The 20175-nt window shown below is 36.2% G+C and overlaps 4 protein-coding genes across 4 annotated transcripts; 1 reads left to right on the plus strand and 3 right to left on the minus strand.

Annotated features, from left to right (window-relative positions):
• The first annotated feature begins 8076 nt into the window (after positions 1-8076).
• LOC126672238 (NAC domain-containing protein 30-like) lies at positions 8077-9027 on the plus strand. The gene has a single exon (XM_050366187.1). It carries the CDS (start codon positions 8077-8079, stop codon positions 9025-9027), a length of 951 nt encoding a protein of 316 aa, XP_050222144.1.
• A 2017-nt stretch (positions 9028-11044) lies between these two features.
• LOC126674945 (AAA-ATPase ASD, mitochondrial-like) lies at positions 11045-12934 on the minus strand. The gene is made up of 2 exons (XM_050369496.2): positions 12331-12934; positions 11045-12250 (listed from the first exon to the last, which is right to left on the minus strand). The coding sequence occupies exons 1-2, from the start codon at positions 12742-12744 to the stop codon at positions 11237-11239; spliced, it is 1428 nt and encodes a 475-aa protein (XP_050225453.1). The 5' UTR covers positions 12745-12934; the 3' UTR covers positions 11045-11236.
• Positions 12935-17570: 4636 nt separating this feature from the next.
• LOC126672239 (uncharacterized) lies at positions 17571-19191 on the minus strand. The gene is made up of 6 exons (XM_050366188.1): positions 19092-19191; positions 18883-19014; positions 18510-18803; positions 18329-18436; positions 17742-18038; positions 17571-17696 (listed from the first exon to the last, which is right to left on the minus strand). The coding sequence occupies exons 3-6, from the start codon at positions 18705-18707 to the stop codon at positions 17571-17573; spliced, it is 729 nt and encodes a 242-aa protein (XP_050222145.1). The 5' UTR covers positions 18708-18803; positions 18883-19014; positions 19092-19191.
• A 75-nt stretch (positions 19192-19266) lies between these two features.
• LOC126671874 (uncharacterized) lies at positions 19267-19962 on the minus strand. The gene is made up of 2 exons (XM_050365690.2): positions 19662-19962; positions 19267-19592 (listed from the first exon to the last, which is right to left on the minus strand). Exons 1-2 carry the CDS (start codon positions 19940-19942, stop codon positions 19271-19273), a joined length of 603 nt encoding a protein of 200 aa, XP_050221647.1. The 5' UTR covers positions 19943-19962; the 3' UTR covers positions 19267-19270.
• Between the last annotated feature and the right edge of the window lie 213 nt (positions 19963-20175).

The raw sequence follows: 20175 nt of genomic DNA on the forward strand, positions 1-20175 counted from the left end.
TGTATTACATGTTCACTAGGTACGCATGCGTATTGTTAGCAACACATCATCAACCTAATTGCAGCTGTATCTACCCAGATAAAATGCAACCACAAAAACCATCAAAGTAGCTTGATTTCTTCATCTTCTTGCAATTTGCTTCCTTTTCCAACTTGCTCAGTGATCCAAGTTTGACAGCTTTAGCATTATGAGACAAGGGTGGATCCAACCAATAGAAAAAATCGCAGCCATCAATAAACTATGACATACAAAATTCAAAGATTCAGTTTGATGAATAACAAGATTACAGAAATCAAAATTTACAACCAGCAACTAAAATATTAAATGATAACCATATTAGCCAAAAACACGTCTTCCTGGGTTAGTCTCAGTCCAAGATGTTCTTAATATAGTCAGTCGATTGCAATCACAATTGGGGATCGAGATTTTATACTCCATTTTTCAACTGTTACAGTTCAATTGAAAGAAAAAAATTTAGGATTTTCAGATTTGCAGGGGTTTTGTATAGGTTAGGGGTGATAACATTAATAGAAATATACGAAACCATTGATTGAATAGAAGAATAAGATACAAAGAAATAGAGGCTAACAATAGAAGAGAAAAGCCTAAATCCTAGAATAACATAGGAGGCCTTTATATAGGCAAGGCTAAGCAATAATAAAGGAAAGTATCTTATACTTGGCCACTACTCCAAGTTATATACTTGGCCACTACTCCAAGTCTTATACTTGGCCATTACTCCAATAGCATATTAATTATGCTAACATTCCCCCTCAAACTCATGATGCGATAGCAATAAGCATCGAGAGTTTGTCAGTCAAAAAACGAAAGCGCGAAGAGGACAATGATTTAGTAAACAAATCTGCAAGCTGTAAGGAGGAAGAGACAAATGGCAATGTCAATGTGCCATTCTGAAGATGATGGCGAGTAATATGACAGTCAATCTCAATATGCTTGGTCCTTTCGTGAAAAACCGAGTTATGAGCAATCTGGATAGCACTCTTATTATCACAGTGCAAAGAAGTTGGTCGCCGCAAAGAAACGCCCATATCAGCAAGCAACCATCGCAGCCAGACGATTTCACAAGTAGTAGAAGCCATAGCACGGTATTCGGCCTCTGTTGAAGACCGAGATATAACATCCTGCTTTTTACTTTTCCAAGAGATAAGAGAATCACCCAGAAAAATACAAAATCCAGTAGTAGATTTGCGGTCAGTAGGATCACCAGCCCAATCAGCATCAGAGTAAGCACATAACTCTAAAGATGAAGTAGAGGAAAGCAAAAGAGTCTGAAACTGAGTGCCACGGAGATATCTCAAGATGCGAATAACAGCAGCCCAATGAACTGTAGTAGGAGAAGTAACAAACTGACTGACTATGTGAACAGCATAGGCAATATCAGGGCGAGTGATAGTGAGATAAACCAAACTTCCAACAACCGTTCTATAAAGACTCGGATCTGGCAGTGGAGACCCATCAGAAATAGAGTACCGAGCATTGAGCTCAATTGGAGTATCAACAGTCTTGTTATCTGAGAGGCGAGCACGCTCAAAAATATCAGAAATATACTTAGATTGAGAAAGAAGATACCCTTTTGGAGAAGAAGCAACTTCAATACCCAAGAAGTAACGAAGGGGACCCAAGTCTTTCATGGCAAAACTTCGAGTCAACTTAGACTTCAATAAGTTAATACTAACAACATCATCACCTGTAATAATCATATCATCAACATAAAGCGAAAGCAAAATTCGACCAGCCGAGGTACACTTGACAAACAAAGCAGAATCATGGTTACTTGGGCAAAAACCAAGAGAAGTAATCACAGTAGAGAATTTCTCAAACCAGGCACGGGGAGCCTGTTTGAGACCATAAAGAGCCTTCCTAAGTTTGCAAACTTCACCAGGTTGGTGATCAATACCAGGAGGAGGAACCATATAGACTTCTTCATGAAGGTCGCCATTCAGAAAGGCATTTTTTACATCCATTTGAGTGATATCCCAACGACGAACAGAAGCAACCGCAATAAGAGTTCGAACTGTAGTCATTTTTGCAACAGGAGCAAAAGTCTCCTCATAATCCATACCATATTCCTGAGAATAACCCTTAGCAACCAAGCGAGCTTTATATCTTTCAATATATCCATCAGCCTTAGTTTTAATTTTATAGACCCAACGAGAACCAATAGCACGTTTTCCTGCAGGAAGAGACACTAAATCCCAAGTATGGGTTTGGTGAAGAGCAGTGAGCTCCTCAGCCATAGCACGTTGCCAAAGAGGATCAAGAACTGCCTCTTTGAAAGATGAAGGCTCAGAAAGACAATGAATAGAAGCAAGGAATGAAGAAAATGAACTGGAAAGACAAGAATAAGCAAAATTAGGTTGTTTAGTAGACTTACGATTTCGTACAGGATAACGGTGTTCAGTAGTATCCGCAGTCTCAGAAGATGATTGGGTAGTGATTGTAGTTGAGGGGCCAATAGGAGTGTCAGGATGGCCATCACGAGGTATCTCATCATTATCAGCAGTAAAAGGATCAATGTGAATAAGATCAGGCATAGATATACTGTAAGAACGGTCAGGAATTGTAAAATAAGGAATATGTTCAAGAAAGACAACATGACGAGAAACATATAGCTTATGACTGACTGGATCAAAACAACGATACCCCTTTTGTCCTGCGCCATAACCAAGAAAAACACATATGGCAGACCGTGAAGTTAACTTACTCTGCTGAACACGAGGAAGAAGAACAAAACAGGTGGAACCAAAAACACGAAGAGAAGAATAATCTGGAAGACAACCATACAATCTCTCATAAGGAGACAAGCCAGAATTATGAGAAGTAGGAATTCTATTAATCAAATAAACAGAAGTAAGAGCTGCCTCCCCCCAAAATTCACTAGGAACACTAGCAGACAATAAAAGTGACCTAGCAGTCTCAAGAATATGCCTATGTTTTCTTTCAGCAACCCCATTTTGTTCAGGAGTATCAGTGCAAGAAGTTTGGTAAATTGTGCCATCTAAAGCAAGAAGTTCCTTAAAAGCATGAGAAGTATATTCGCCCCCCAAATCACATCTAAAACATTTAATAACAGCTTCATGTTGAGTTTTTACAAGAGAGCAAAACTCATTATAAATGTCAAAAAAGTCTGAGCGACGTTTCATAAGATAAATCCAACAATAACGAGTGCAATCATCAATAAAAGAGACATAATAACGAGAGCCCCCCTTTGTAGGAACAGGAGAGGGTCCCCAAACATCAGAATGAATGAGATCAAAAGGTGCAACAGCAAAAGAATTACTTTTAGGAAAAGGCAAAGCAGAGAACTTTGCAAGTTTACAACCACTGCAATCAGAAATATCATGAGTTTTCAAATCTCCTAAAACTCCTGTAGACGCTAAAAATTGTAATCGAGATCTAGAGACATGACCAAGGCGAGAATGCCACAAATAAAACACAGAAGAAGACTGACTCAAACGAAAAGATGAAACATCCACACTAGGAACAGCAGCCGCAATCTTAGGAGTTTTGAGCTGATCCAATATATAAAGTCCTCCTTCCCTATGGCCGGTCCCAATCACTTCCTGAGACTTTGGATCCTGAACATAACAAGCAGAAGAAGAAAAGGAAACTAAACAACCATTATCACAAATTTGACCAATAGAAGCAAGATTTAAAGTAAGACTAGGAATATGATAAACATTAGATAAGGACAAAGAAGGTGTAGTAACTGAACCAACACCTTGCAAGGGCATAGGTGTACCACTAGCACTCATGACAGGAACAGAAACTTTAGGAGTCAAAGAAGTAAAAGATGACAAATTAGGTGACATATGATTCGAAGCACCAGAATCTAAAATCCAAGAGGAAGAAGGTATACCTGACGAACTAGATGACAAACCTATTTGAGATGAAGCTGCCATGGCATGTGACTGAGATGCAAGGAACTGTTGAAACTGCTCAACCATTGATGGATCTAAAGAAGAAGTCGTTAATGCATTGTGAGGGCGAGGAAGAAGAGGAGGTCCATTATGAGGAGCTGGTGGTCGGTAACTCCATTGCTGAGACTGCTGATGGGGCTGTTGCTGAGTATACTGCTGCTTTCCTTTACCCAACTTTGGACATTGTGATTTCCAATGACCTTTCTGTTTACAAAAACTACATTCATCACGAGCAACAGTTCCATATGGCCTGACTTGAGAATAAAAGTTTGGTCGTGGAGGCATGGCGAAGACTGATGGAGTAGAGACCGTAGAAACTTCCTTTACAACAGAAGGCTTAAGACGAATTTCCTCAGCCAAAAGTTCACTAACAACAGAATCAACAGAAGGCAGCGGATGACGATGCAGAATGGACCCACGAAGTCCTTCAAACTCATCACGAAGAGCCATTAAGAACTGTACCAATCTCTGCTCCTCTCTTCGTGCAATATAAGGCCCAAAGCCTCGTAATTCAGCAGATTCTGTGAGAGCCAGCTGATCCCACAAATCTGTCATAGCATCATAGAATTCCTGAATACTCATGCTTTTCTGCTGCAGAGCACGAATATCAGACTCCAATTGGTATTGTTTTGCAAAGTTAGACTGTGTGTACAGTCTAGATAGATGATCCCAAACCTCCTTAGCTGTCTCATATTTTGCTAAATGGGTCCCTATCGAGTGCTTAACAGAATTATTGATCCAAGTAATAATTTTGGAATTAGCAACTTCCCACTTATCTAACAAAGACACATAATCAGCAGTTGTGCCATCCTCAGGCTTGACAAAATCACCCGAAATATAACCCCACTTTTGTTTACCCTTTAAGAAATTTTTCATCACATAACTCCAATATGCATAATTTTTACCATCTAACTGAACACTAACTGCTTGAAGCGAATCATCTCGAATTTCAGCCATATTAAAAAGAAATCAATAGAATACTAACAAATTAAATCAACGAATTAGAGAGGACAAACTCAAAGGAGGAGTAGAAAAGACTAACAACCAGACGAATAATTTGGCTCTGATACCATGATAACATTAATAGAAATATACGAAACCATTGATTGAATAGAAGAATAAGATACAAAGAAATAGAGGCTAACAATAGAAGAGAAAAGCCTAAATCCTAGAATAACATATTTATATAGGCAAGGTTAAGCAATAATAAAGGAAAGTATCTTATACTTGGCCACTACTCCAAGTTATATACTTGGCCACTACTCCAAGTCTTATACTTGGCCATTACTCCAATAGCATATTAATTATGCTAACAAGGGGCAAACGATTTTAAAGCTTAAGTTTGAGGTGAGAAGAGTAATTGAAAAAAACAAAACATTTATGGATCAGATATCTTCGTGGATGGTTATGAGAAAAAGAAATGTTTGGAATGAAAAAAATTAATGAAAGAAATGTGGTGGTGAAAAAAGTATAAATAAGAAATTTGAAAAGAATCGTTTAATTTGTTATCATTGCAGTGAATAATTTTTGCCCTTGGGCGATGTGGTAACAGGTGGCATTCTTGGTGTGGGATGTGGAGGAGAGGAGGTTTTTCCGCCAACTCAGGCAATCCACGTAGGCAAAAACGCAGATAATTGGTGCGTTTTGGCTCGAGTACCCTCCCGGTAAATAATTCAAAAAGACGGTGACCATCTTTTAATGATTTGAAACTCAGTAGCCATTCTGTAATTTTTAGATAACTCAGTGGCATGTGAAGTTTAATATCCAGATAAGAATTCTGATATTATAGTGCAAGATTGTAAGGCTCTCTGTTTAAATTCTGAATTTAGTCGTTTTAATTTCGTTAGAAGAAACTGTAGCTGGGTGGCACACATGGTGGCCAAAAAAGCCCTTCAGGATAGCGAATTCTGTAACAATTATTTGGCCGAATTGACGTGGCTAGATTTTAGACTCTCATAATCAATTATCAATGAAGATTACTACTTTTTGGCAAAAAAAAAATCTATTTCACGATTCCATACTATTTTCCGCTAATGTAACTTTGTAATCACCATTACCGGACCCGAAATGCTCAAGCATCAAATGAGACACAAAACACCTCAAAATGCATAGAAAAACACGATAATGTGATACAAATTGACTCGTAGAATATGAGTAATTCTGGATATTAAACTCTGTATATCATTAGACTTTACTCAAATTACAGAAAGATCACAAAAAAATTTTTTGTTACAAAATGGTCATTGAACTATACCTTTTACTACAAAAATGTCTATATTGTTACAAAAACAACACTAAGCTTTTCGTGAATTACAAAAATGTCACTGAATAATACCTCTTATTATAAAAAGGTCATTGAACTATGTTCCTTTTTGTAATTTTGGCTTGCCACGTAAGCAAAAATGTTGCATTTTAGCTTAAAACGCAACGTTTTAGATAGCTGGATCCCTTTGTAATAAAAGGTATAGTTCAATGACCATTTTGTAACAAAATTTTTTTTTAGTGACCTTTCTGTAATTTGAGGAAAGTTTAGTAATCTACAGAGTTTAATATCCGAGTAATTCTACTCCTATCAAACATTCTTACAATTAACATTTACTTGTCCTCAAGCAAGAAATTAATCTTGCTATAAAACCACACTCGATAAATCTTAAAATGTATCAAACACAAGTCAAAAATCAAATTCCCAAACCAATGAATTGAATGAATACCCGTTTCTAAAACTAACAACCATTACCGATGCAAACAAATGATAAATGCAATTCAAATGACATAATTTGATGTCACCAAGAGTGCTATCACAATAGCTCAATTGATTTACTAAATTGAACGAATTAATCATTATCATTACGGGAAAAAACTCGATATCATTTAAGGGAGAGGAAGAGAGGAGCCACAGTGAGAAGAAAAACAATGAGGAAGAAGAAGGACACTATGGGGTATTAGGTTTAATTTTGGCGACGGACTGAAATCCGTTTCATTAAGGGATGATTTAGCGACAGATTTGCTAATTCGTTGCTAAATTTGCCTTTTCCGTCGCTAAAATTGGCGCCAAATTATTTTCCAAATTTAGCGACGGATTCATAATTTGTCGTTAAATAAGTCGGTAAAAGTAAATTTAGCGATGAACTTGAATTCGTCGGTAAAATTCAGCGTTTCTAGTGGTGCACATGAAGCATATAAAATTAGAATTTATTTGGTTCAAAAGTGTACATGACTCGAAAAAATAATTACTAAAGAGATTATTGCTTGAGTAAAAAAAATCAAATAATTAAATTCTAAAATAGTATTTTCTTTAAAAATTCATTTATTAAGAAGATAGAAGGGTGGCGCTATTTCCAGAGCTGAAATTACGAGAATTTTTTAGATAGAGTCTACCACGTCATCCGTAGACTGAGCCAATAATATTATAACACCTCATTAAAATGAGGGTATTCTTGTAATATCATTATTCAAAAATATAAAAATATAACAAATAAAATTATAAGAATATCCTCATTTTAATAAGAAATAAAGAATTAATATAAGATAAAAGAAATGAACAAAACAAATAAACTTTTTCCCGGTTCTTTTCCTGATTCCGCCCCTGACTAAACCCAAATAAGCAAGTTATAGATAATAAAATATTTATAAATGATTATTAAACTATAAATATTTGAGATTTTTTCTAAAATTCGTTTTATGTTTCGAAGTAAATATTAAATAAAATACCACACATGATAAGAATTCGACTTTTTTTTATGAATGAAAAAGAAGCAAAATAATCAAATAATTAAGTAGAGTGTTGCATTAGGATTAAACTCATAAATAAAAAAATATTTAAATCGAATAACTAATTAAAGTATGGAAAGAAGCAAAATAGTCCAAAATGAGTAGAATTCTATCGGATATTGCATGAAAGATAAGTGATATCAAGTAATATTTGTGATTTTTCCTAAAAAAGAAACGTGCAGTATCAACCTCTTCTAATCTAGGAAGTAAGAAGAAACACAGTCAACTGAGAATTGAAAGTAAGTGTTGGATTCGGATGAAACTCCTTGCGCAGTCGGTTGATCAGTAAGGCTTATATAAAGCCACACTATGCAGTGAAACAAATTATATTTTCTGAAACAAATATTTCTAGGGTTTCACAAACATGTTGCCTGGATTTAGATTTAACCCTACTGATCAAGAACTTGTGGGCTTCTATCTTCTCCACATCAACAACCAAAAAGACTCTGCGTTCGACATTGATCACCAGTTTCCTGTTCCGTTCTGCGATTTCTACGGTGGAGAAGAGCCTTGGCAAATTTGGAACAGATTCGGTGGAGAGCAGAAGAATAATCTTGAACGTCTTTTCTTCCACACCAAGCTAAAGAAGAAAGCTACCAGGGGCACCGGCACCAACATTGATCGCAAGTTTGGTTCTGGAGGCGGAGGATGGCACGGTGCGACTTCCGGTGACAAATCACCCATTCATGTTTCTGATTTAGTAGGCTACAAGAAGAGTTTCAGCTATTGGAACAAATCGAGACCCGACCAAGACCGCTGTTGGATCATGACGGAATACAGTGTGGAGGGGAGGGGCTGGGAGTTTGTGATCTGTGAACTGAAACCTGGCAGAAAACAACCCAAGAAAAGAAATCATGAGGCTGCAGTTCTTGAGAGTGAAGCAAAAAGATGCCGGATTGAACAACACAATGGAGATCAGGCCGTTGCAACTGAAACAAATGAGAAAGGATGCAGGATTGAACAAGAGTACAATCAAGAATATCCGAACTATGGTGGTGGCTTAACTGAAGAATTCGTAGCAGAAGAAGCAAATTATTATGATGAGGGTACAGTAACTTTGCAAGACAATCAAGAGGGCACATATTCTGAGAATGGAGAAGATGCATTGGAATGGGAACGTCTTGATGAATTGCTCAATTCTGAGCCGCTGCCGCCATCTAACTTTGCCGAGAAGAACACTGAGATGAATGGAGAGGTAAAAGAGGGAGGTGAGGAGAATTTGGATGGATTTTTTGAGGGATTGGAAGATCTTAACTTCAGTGGGAAATTTTTGGAGCTGATGGATTTTGAACTGCCGCTTTATGATGCTAATTAGGGACAGTTTTTGCTATGTATAGTTTTACTCATTTGACACAGATTATCATTGCTAGTTTTTGATTGTCAATGAATCTTCATATTCAAAGTTCACATATAATGATTCATTGGTATTGTGTTATCATTCTTAGTTGTTTGTTAATTAGTGTTTGGTTGTCAATTTATAATATATTAAAGTGCTGCTATGAAAGTTGCTGAATTCTGAAACAGCAAGTTTTTGATATGATAATGCTGATTATGAGGCCAACTGATTAGTGTAAAGTTGGTGCATGAGGGCTTACAGTTAATTTCATTTAATTTAGTCATCCTTTGGGCTGCATTTTCATTTCATAAAATCTGCTTGCTCAATGTTCAGAGTGCATTATTATGAAGTCTTGCTGTAAAAGAGGTTTTACTTGATCTTCAAGTTAATCTGTGGTTTTTATACCAAACATAAATTGAATTAGCGAAGGATCAGAAAAAATTATTGCTCCAATTTAACCTTTTATATTTTACAGACTTGACTCAAAATTATTGCTCCAATTTAACCTTTTATATCTATTTGCATTAGCGAAGGATCAGAAAAAATGGGCCATACATATTATTAGTAGTTGTTTGTTAATTAGTGTTTTGTATAAATAAATTCTTATAATGAAGTCTTTCTGTGAAAGTTGGTGGGTGTGGTTCTCCAATTATTTTCTTCTGTTGTTGTTGAAGGTGAGTCAAAGTTGAGAGGAGATCTGCAAATGCTTGATCAAATTATAATTATTTTTTCTGTTTTCAACTCTTATACTTTGTTCAAATGTAAGCAACTTTTCTCTGCTAAATGTGATATTTTTGTATTGGTTCTGTGCACTTGTGCTGTAGTAAAATGTGGGCTTAACTCAAAACAATTCAAGTTGCACAACAAAAAAATTACCAAATACTCGAACCGTATAATCATTATAAATTTTTATAACCGAACCGAAAAAAAATTATATTGAAATCGAACAGTAATCTAACCAAATAATATTTCGATTCGTTCGGTTATTTCGATTAACCAAATAACTGAAATTTCTTAATTAATGAAAAAATAAACTTATTTATTTTGGTTTTAATTTGTAATTAAAACGCATTTTCAGGGGAAATTAATACTTTCCGTAAAAAATAACTTAAATTTTATTAAAACAATTACAAAAATAACATTATGTAAATATGTAATTTGGTTAATTTGGTCCGTTAAGCTAATTCAAAAAATCCATACCGAAAATTAAATGAAACCAATTTAACCAAAAAATTAAAACTGTTAGTCATACATAGCAGAACAATTTAATCTGGCAATTTAAGCAAAACAAGGTCCCCTCCTTGTCACCAATGCAACCAACATAATCGGCTATGCACCCTTTTTTTTTCCCTTTTGCTAATGTCGTTCGGACCGGTTCAGCTACAATGTTGAGAGAACCTCCACCTCCAGGAGCCTTCAAAGTCAACTTCGACGGGTCCTTTCATGCGGCTTCTAATACAGGAGTCGGAACATGTATTGTGCGGAATGCAGCTCGGGTAAGATCATTAGCTCCTTTGCCAAACGATTCTACCATGTTTCGTCCCTGATGTTGATTGAAGCTATGGCTCTGGGGGAAGGTATTTTTCTAGCTACCAGACTGAACCTAACTAGGCCTATTTTTGAAGGCGATGCCAAAGCCGTCATTGATGCAATGAACATGAACTCGCTATATGAGCTAGTTATTCAAGATTGTAGGACATTCAACAGTTGTTTTAAGGATTGCTCCTTTAATTTTGTATATCGTAATTGTAACTGGGTGACATTTGATTGCCAAAAAAGCCCTTAGAGATTCTGAATTCTGTAGCAATTTTGTAGCACAATTAGTGTGGCTAGACGCGAGAATCTGAATTCTCACTTACATTTATTTTTTCCTCCATATTTTGCTAGGATTTGATTGGTTTAGTCCATGAGACCATGTCTAAGCAAAAATTTCCCATCATTTGTGTAAAATCATCAGACATGTTTCTGAATTTTCCTGAAACAGTTATGAAACTGATTCTTCAAACATAGTGTGAAATTGTTTATGAAAAGGAACATCCAAGTTCATTGGGGCATTCGGTCGAACATGTTCCCTGCAATACCAACTTATACAGAACTGCAATCAATCACTACTTACATTGCTCAATTCACATCCTGATGAAAGTAATAGAGTTAGATTACATATTTATACTGAATGCTATTAACAAAACTACTTGCTTAAGTCTTCCTCTGTCTCTTTTTTTACTTCGTCCTCTGTTTGCAATTTTGCTTCCTCTTTCGCCTTTTCAAGCCCAGCAATGAGACTCTCCAAGCAAACCTCAGCATTCCCAGGAAGAGTCTTCGGCATCAAATGCTCCGCAACGTCCGCAGGCGTCATCTTCGCTTCCCGTAACGCCTCCCTGATTTTATCAAACAGATTATGAGACTCAATCTGAAGATAATTCTTTGCCAATTCCTTGAATGCCTCAAAGCTGCAATATGACAATTCTACATGTTTATCCATTCTACCCTTCCGAATTAGCGCCGGATCGAGTTTTTCTAAGAAATTCGTGGTGAATACTATTAGTCTTTCTCCTCCACAAGCTGACCATAACCCATCAATGAAGTTCAATAACCCTGATAATGTAACCTGGCTGTATTTTCCATCTTCTTTCGGCGGTTTCGCCTTTTGTTCTTTGTTAGCTTCGTCCCCTTCTTCTGTTTTTTCCTTTTTTTTGCTTCTCTGACCGGTTAAATCAAGCGAGCAATCTATATCTTCGATCACAATTATCGATCTGCTCGATGTCTCGATTAGTAGCTTTCGTAGCTCTGTATTGTCTTTCACAGCAGTTAACTCCAGATCATAAATGTCATAGTTCAAAAGATTTGCCATTGCTGCAATCATAGTAGATTTCCCAGTCCCGGGTGGCCCGTAGAGAAGATAACCTCGTTTCCACGCCCTTCCGATTCTCGCGTAGAAATCTTCAGCTTGGCTGAATGTAATCAAATCATCCATTATTTCTTTCTTCTTCTCTGCTTCCATTGCTAATGTCTTGAAACTCGCAGGATGCTCGAAAACTACATGACTCCAATGCGATCCGTTGTTTGTGTAGAGTTTTTTCTGTCGATTTCGCACTTTTATTGCCTTTCCTTCTTTCAGAACATGATTCAAATACGGCCCAACTATTAGATCTCTATGTTTCTTATGGAATCTAAGCTTGTAATACCTTTTCTCATCCGTCACCTGCACGGAAACAGAAACGCTGAAACAAAACGACACAAAAAACAGCGAAAACAAAACTCGTAAACTCATAAGATTTATACCTGATGGAAAGATAATGTTTGAGACTTAAAAACATTTTTGCCAGAAGCCCACCAAAGTTTTACTCCTTTAAATTCATCAGAAACTTCTTCATGATCATCCATACTAAGAACTAGTGATTGATTGTTCTTAACAACTTCAGCCTTTAGTCTCTTCGCCTGCGTAGAAGTACTCGAGCTAAGATACGTTTCGATGGCGGAATAAGCCTCGCTTCGCATCAGACGCTCCCCGGTGAACTCATGGAATGTGATTTGGATGTAAGGGTAAACAAAAGTGAAGGCTCTTTGAGTGTATTTCTCGAGACGGTCTCGTAGCTCATAGGGGAAGTATTGCTTGAACATAGCCCATACGAACATTAAACTAGCGATTAATGATCCGACTTGGGCTAACATGTCTCCGTCTTTCAGACGAATCATTTTCAGAGTTTGTTCTTATTCTTTGTAGCTCAATGTTTCAAGGATTTTAATGGCGGTGTTGTTTGGGATTGGTTATGTAAAGAGAAGAGAGATGAGTAGCTGTATTATATAGAAGAAGTAGTAAAATAGTATACAAAATGTGTTCACTCTTGGTTTTGACAAATCTAGACTGCATGAGATGAGACAAACACAATTTTTATATGGTAACATGTGAATGCATTGAATAAAATTAATATCCATTACGTCTCATTTTATATAAATTATCGCATGCCTCTTTCTCATATTAACAGGCACTTTAAATAAATTTAAAAATTGAGAAATTTCATTTTTTAAAAATGATTTTGAAATTTTTTTCTACACTACACTATTTTCTAGTATTTTATTTACAATTTTACATTGTCTTTACTTTTCTAAATTTCCTACACTTTTAAATGATTTATTCTCTTTTTTATAGATTTTTTATGGTATTTTTTTTTGTTTATTATCTTTTTGAGTATAATTATGGTGTATTATAGTGTATTTATTGCATTTTTTTTAGTGTAACTATGGTGTTTTTATAGTGTAATAAAAGTGTACATATAGTGTGTCTATAGTATTTTTGTAATGTTTTCATAGTGTATACCACAAAAACAATGCAAATACATCATAAACACTACAAATACACAAAAAAAACATAAATACACCAGATAAACACAAGAAATGCACTATAAATACACCAAAATTATAATATAACGTAAATAAAACATAAAAACACTACCAATACACCATAAATCAATTCATTTTTATAAATCAGTAGCATCAAAAATAAAATAAAAAAACATATCTTTGATCAAAAAAGATGAGATATATGAATCATAAAAAAATTTATAAATATAAAAATAATAGATCTACAATAATCTATTTATAAAAATCTAATTTATCATTAAAAAAAACTAAAAACAAATTACAAAATATCTAAAAATGACGTCGATGAATCCATCAAAAGAAACGCGGCGACGGAAAAATCATTGGAAGAATCGCGACGATGAGAGATCCATCGAAAAAATGCGACGGTGAAAAAATAAGTCGGAAAATCAACCGGATAACGTGCGACGGCCAGATGAAAGAAAGTGGCGATCGAAAAACATTAAAAGAGGAAGAAAAATTTGATAGAGAGAAGTTGAAAGGAAGAGAGAAATTTGATAGGAAGAGAAAAGTAGAAAGAAAAAGAGAATTTGTGTGAGAAAAGAGAAAAAATATGGTGGCTATGAGAATCAAATGACCTAAAATGAGATAATATCACAATATATAGTAGGATATTTTTGATATTATGTTTTAAATAAGGGTAGAGGGAGAAATTATAGAAAAATAGGTGAAACACTGTAATTATATTTTAAAATGAGGCATTTTATAAATAATTTCTTATGTTTTCCGCTTTATAATTATAAAAAAAAAACATTTATATTTTAGACTGTCTTTTGACAAACAAATTTTCATTTTTTGTTATAATTTAAATTTTAGAGAAACTATATTTTAAATCCTAACATTTAAATATTTTATCGATTACGACCAAATCTTTTAATTTTTACAATTATATGCAATTTGAAAGTTTTTTTTTATAATTGTGACCAAAACTTTGAGTTTTATTTTTAAATTCAAAAATTTGCGTCTTTTATTAATTACGATTAAATTTCAATTTTTTTGTCTAGCTTCTAAAAAAATAAATATAAATGTTTGATCACAATTGTTAAAAAATGCAAAAGTTTAAATTTAAATAATAAAATTTAAAATTTTGGTCATAATTGCAAAAAAAGGCTTTCAAATTGTATATAATTGTAGAAATTGAAAGAATTTCTCGTAATTAATAAAATACGCAAAGGTTTATATTTTAAAAAAAGGATTAATAGCATAAATTTTTTGGACTTTAGCGCGTTTTGCATATTTAGCACGAACTTTAAATTTTGACAAACTAATAAATGAACTACTCCCTCCGTCCCAAAACAATAGTACACTTTTCCCTTTTCACACAGTTTAAGAAATACAATTAATGCTCTAACTTTTCACAAGTTTATCTTTATTTTTCCTATCATACTCTTATTAAATGTTATGAGTATACGCTAATAGTAATAAATGATACACTTTAAATAAGGGCAATATGAAAAATAAACATTCTAAATTGTGACTTATAAGGAAAGTGGACTATTGTTTTGGAAAAAAAAATAAGAAAATTGTACTATTGTTTTGGGACGGAGGAAGTATTATTTTTTTGCTATTTTAGACACCGAGAAATTCCGCCAGAAAATACTGACGTGTACACAGGAATAAATACGGTTCTTGTGGTCACGTCAGCATTTTTTTGATAGAAAATTGCTTAGTATGTAAAATTACAGAAAATTGATGTTCAAATTTGCCAAAATTGAAAGTGCGTGCCAAAGTACTGTTAGAGACAATTACAATTCACAAAAGCTAATTGACCTTGAAGTTTTGTTTATATATGAGCTGGATGAGACTTTTTACAAGAAAAGGCTCTCATGGTTACAGTATTCATGAAATGATTGGGTTGTCGATGGTGACCGTAACACAAACTTCTTCCATAGGAAAGTGAATTAAAGACGAAGGCTCAATAGAATCCGGGTTTTACAAAATTCGGAGGGAGACACTATAGAAGACTAGGTTGTTTTGAAGCATATGGCCACAAATTATTATGCAAAATTAATCTATAAAATTGTTGTACTTGAAAAACCGTTCCCTCTTCATGGTGGGTTTTGTATTATTGGAGAGCATTTTTTTAAAAAAAGATCTGGCTAAGCCAGTTCACTCGGACTAGATTAAAAAGGCTCTCTAGGATATGAAGCCGTTAAAGGCTCCATGAGTTGATGGTTTGCAAGCCATGCTCTATTAGAGTTAGTGAGATCTTGTGGGGGAGAGCATTTGCAATTTTGTGAAAGGTATTTTTTAATGGTGATCATGCCTGAGATGGTTAACCGTACTCTGATCACTTTTATCCCTAAATGCGCTAATCCGGTTTCTCTTAAGTCGTTTAGACCCATTAATTTGTGTAATGTGAAATATAGAATCATTACCATGCTAATTTCTAATAGGCTTAAAGGTATTATACCTCAAATCATTAACCCGACTTAAACTAGTTTTGCAGCAGAGCGTCAAAATACAGATAATATTATTTTTGCTTAAGAGGCTCTACATCCAGGCGTAATAATTAAGGGCGGAAAAGGGTTATGGCGATTTAAATTTAATTTAGAAAAGGCTTATGAAGAGATCTCATGGAATTTTTTTAAAGATACCCTTAACGATGTGGGTATCCTGACTTATTTTCATGTTGTTATTATGAGTTGTACGAGCATCCTTTAGAATGGATGTCCCTTTAGACTCTATTTCTACAAAGTGCGGGTTGAGACAAGGTGATCCTATCTCGTCTGATCTTTTTGTTCTCTATATCGAGAGACTTGGACACCTCATTAATTGGGAATGTGAGAACCGCCGGTGGAAATCTATGAAGATGAGTCGTAATTCCCTCTGCTATCCTATTTTATTTTTGCGGTGATTTGCTGTAGTTTTGTGAAGCTTTTATGGCCCAAGCTGAAGTTGTTAATCAGGTTTATCATCCTTCTTGAGTTATCCAGGTAAAGAATTAGTCTGGAGAAAAAACCAAAGTGCTATTTTCCCGAAATGTTTCTAATGCCACTGGTAATTTTGTCGCTGCCAAGTTGGGGTCTTATATTACCTCAAACTTAGGAACTTACTTAGGTATTCCTATATTACATAGCCGGTTGACTAAAATTCACACGCGGGGTATCATGAATCAGATCAAGTCCAAGCTTTCAAACTGGAAAACTAAGTCGTCAGTTATAGAAGGAAGGGAAACTATTGCGAAGTCAGTTATGGATGCTATTCCGCTTTACTCGATGCAAACTTTAGCTCTTTCTAAGGGTGAGTATGATGATATAGAGTTGTTTTACATGAAATTTATATGGGGTTCCTCCAAGGATGGTAAGAAAATGAGCATAGAGAATTGGGATACCGTTTGCCATCCGAAGAAGCATGAAGGCTTCGATTTAAGCATATGTCTTCTATAAATCATGCTCTCCTCATGAAACTTGGCTGGAATGTCATTACTAGTCCGAATAAGTTATGGGTGAGTGTTATTCGTGCTAAGTATCACTACAAGAAATCAGCCAATTAGCGACGGATATTTCCGTCGCTAATTGGCTAATATCCGTCGCTAATCTTGATTAGCGACGGATTACCGACGGACTCAATCCGTCGGTAAAATTTGGGTCGCTAATCGTTTAGCGACCCAAAAAACGAACCGTCGCCAACTTACCGACGGAAATTTCCGTCGGTAAGTTGACCTGGACCTGTCGGTATTTTGGTCGGGTTGACCGACCAAATACCGACACATTTAGCGACGGACATTTCCGTCGCTAAATCAGCGACGGAACTGTCCGTCGCTAAATGTAGTCGCAAAATTGGACTATTTAGCGACGGATTTTCCGTCGCTAAATAGTCCAATTTTGTCGTTTTTGAGCATTTTAGCGACGGAATATCCGTCGCTAAAAGCTCATATGTGGTCGCTAATTTTTTGTTTTTTTGGCAGAAAATTCCCGTTTTTCGGCATTTTTCGATTTTCCCTGTTTTTGAATAGACCCGTTAACTAATCAAAGACAGACACAATAGACAACAACAAATAAACAAAAACCGAAACACAAATAAACATAAACCGAAACCGTTATATATAAATAAACGGTAAAAAAGTATACAATTCGATAAATACTAAATAAGTCAAAATATGCAAACTGTATTATAAAAATCCAAGTCCAAATACTATATTACCCCAAACTAGTAGTGTCGTCAGCCGGTGGAGGTGGAGGTGGGGGAAACTGCGGTCGTAACTCCGGTGGGAGTGTAGTCATCAGTCGCGCAAGCTCAGTACGGATCCGCTCGTCGAAACCCGCCTCCACAGTACGGATCCGCTGCTCGACCCGCTCTTCAAAACCTGCCTCCACAGTACGCATCCGCTGCTCGAGTCGCTCCTCAACCTCTCTAGCAATGCGCTGCTCGATCTCCTCACTAACGACCGCCTGCTGCTGTGACTGGGATGATCCGCCGCGGCGCAATCGGCTGCTCTGGCCGATGTAGGATGCTGAAGCCGAACCAATACCGTAGACTCGCTGCTTCTTGATTGCCTCGAGAGACAAAAACAGCTCGTTCTCGTCGATCGGCTCTGGAGTCGACGAACTCCCTTCTCCAGCCGCCTGAGACTGGGTCGCTGCAGCAAGCTCTGCCTGGAAACGGTCCTGAGAATAAAAATACAAATTTATAGTTTAGTAAAACTTTATAAAAATACTTCACAAATATTAGTTTAAACCTACATTTCTAACTAAAATTCGGCAGCATTTTCTCTAAAATTAGATCATCACCCATTTTTCAGGGACATCCTGCAACAACTACAGACAACTCTGTTCAACAATACGAAATAGCAATCACAACACCCACAACGAACACGTAAACATCCTATAAACAACTAACTATATAAAGTTATATTTATATCATAGTAAGCAGTCACTTAAGGTTAAAATAAACTTACGTTTTTATCCTTTGATCTCTTGTCAACGAAGACAGTCCGATCAGCCTTGGTCAGGTGCAACCGTACATGCAACTCAGCTAAAGTGGGCTCTCGACCGAGCTCCTCAGTCTATCATATGAAATGAAAAAGTTAATTAGTAGATAAACAGAATATATAACGATTAGTAATATTAAAAACTTACCATAACTGTCTTATGCCTCGTAGCCGATCTCGATCCTGCGGTATGTCGAACCGGTCCGGTGCCAGCTCCGGACGGCTCACTCAGCCGATTAGCTCGTGCTACCTCAGACTTCTTCTTAGCCTCAGCAGTATCCCAGTCTCGCTTCCACGACGCCCAAGTATCAGCACTAACACTGCCCTCTTTTTTATCTGGCTTCATGTTGTGGAGAGTATCTTTGTACCGATTAGCCGCATGTCGGTAGAAGACCCCTCTAATCAGGTCCTCAGGGTGGGTGGAGTCCCAGCAAAAACCCTTCTGCAAACCATTAATTAATAAAAACAATTAGAAATCAAAAAGACAGTTAAACATATATTTACAATTTTAATTTAACAACCTTGAACTCCTCGAAGTAGAAGCCCTTATGCTCTGCTGTCACACAGTACCCCTTGAATGTTTTGACCGATCTAAGCGGTCCCTTTGCAAGACTTAGAATATAGGGATTGGTACTGACAGTTGGGTCTTTCACCTGTAGCACAATTATTATACGGATCAACACGATAATATAATATACAACTACGACGGTAAAACAACATTAATACTTACATATTGCTCGAACCAAAAGGCGAATTCCCTCTCCAATTTGACTACAACTTCGGTCTGTGTAATTTCGGGGTTGAATTCATACAACTCGCCTTCAAAAACTCTTTTTACAAGAATACGAGCGAATTAATACAATTTGTATCAAATTCTTCAATACTGAACTTAAATTTGTATATTAAGACTTACTCTCTGTAAGGTTCGATTTCAGGGCAATTCAAAAGGATGTAGCTTCGGGCAGCAACATATTCAGCATCATCCAGATATCTGTTCCGACAAGCACCTACAGGTCGCCCTTTTGGTTTGAAAATATTTAATCTGTCGAAATCATCATCAACGTCCATTTCGCAAACTTCATTTCTTTGCATCCGACATGGTACCATCGGATCACCATCCTTGAAATAAAAAGATGCAAATTTTGCTGTTTCCTCCAGTAGATATCCGCTGCTAATGCTTCCTTCCACTCTGCCTTTATTCGAAACCTTATTTTTGAGTTTTCTCAGGTATCTGCATAATCATATAATTAGTTAATTTACCTAATTATCGGTTGACGAAATAGAACTTTAAATATATCACCTTTCAAACGGATACATCCAACGATACTGAACAGGTCCTGCCATCATAGCTTCGTATGGAAGGTGTACGGGGAGATGTTCCATCGAATCAAAAAAACTCGGCGGAAATATACGTTCCAACTTGCACAGTATCTTCGGGATATCAAGCTCTAATCTCTGAAGATCTGCCTTTTTCAGCGATGTGGCGGTTAACTCTCTGAAGAATATACTCAACTCTGTTAAAGGCTCCCACACTTCTGCCGGAAGAAGCTCCCGAAGAGCAATTGGCAAAAGTCGTTGCATGAAGACATGACAATCATGACTTTTCATGTCCATCATCTTTAAACTGTTTAAATCAACGCACCTAGACAAGTTGGACACGTAACCATCCGGAAACTTTAACTTTTGAATCCATTCTAACAAAATCTTTTTTAAATCTCTGTCCAAAGCATACAAAGCCTTTGGATATCTACCAGTTTCCTCATCTTGTGCCAGGCCAGGACGATCACAAATTTTATTCAACTCTGCCCGAGATT

The sequence above is a fragment of the Mercurialis annua genome, linkage group LG3 (assembly GCF_937616625.2).
Source record: "Mercurialis annua linkage group LG3, ddMerAnnu1.2, whole genome shotgun sequence".
Taxonomy (NCBI): domain Eukaryota; kingdom Viridiplantae; phylum Streptophyta; class Magnoliopsida; order Malpighiales; family Euphorbiaceae; genus Mercurialis; species Mercurialis annua.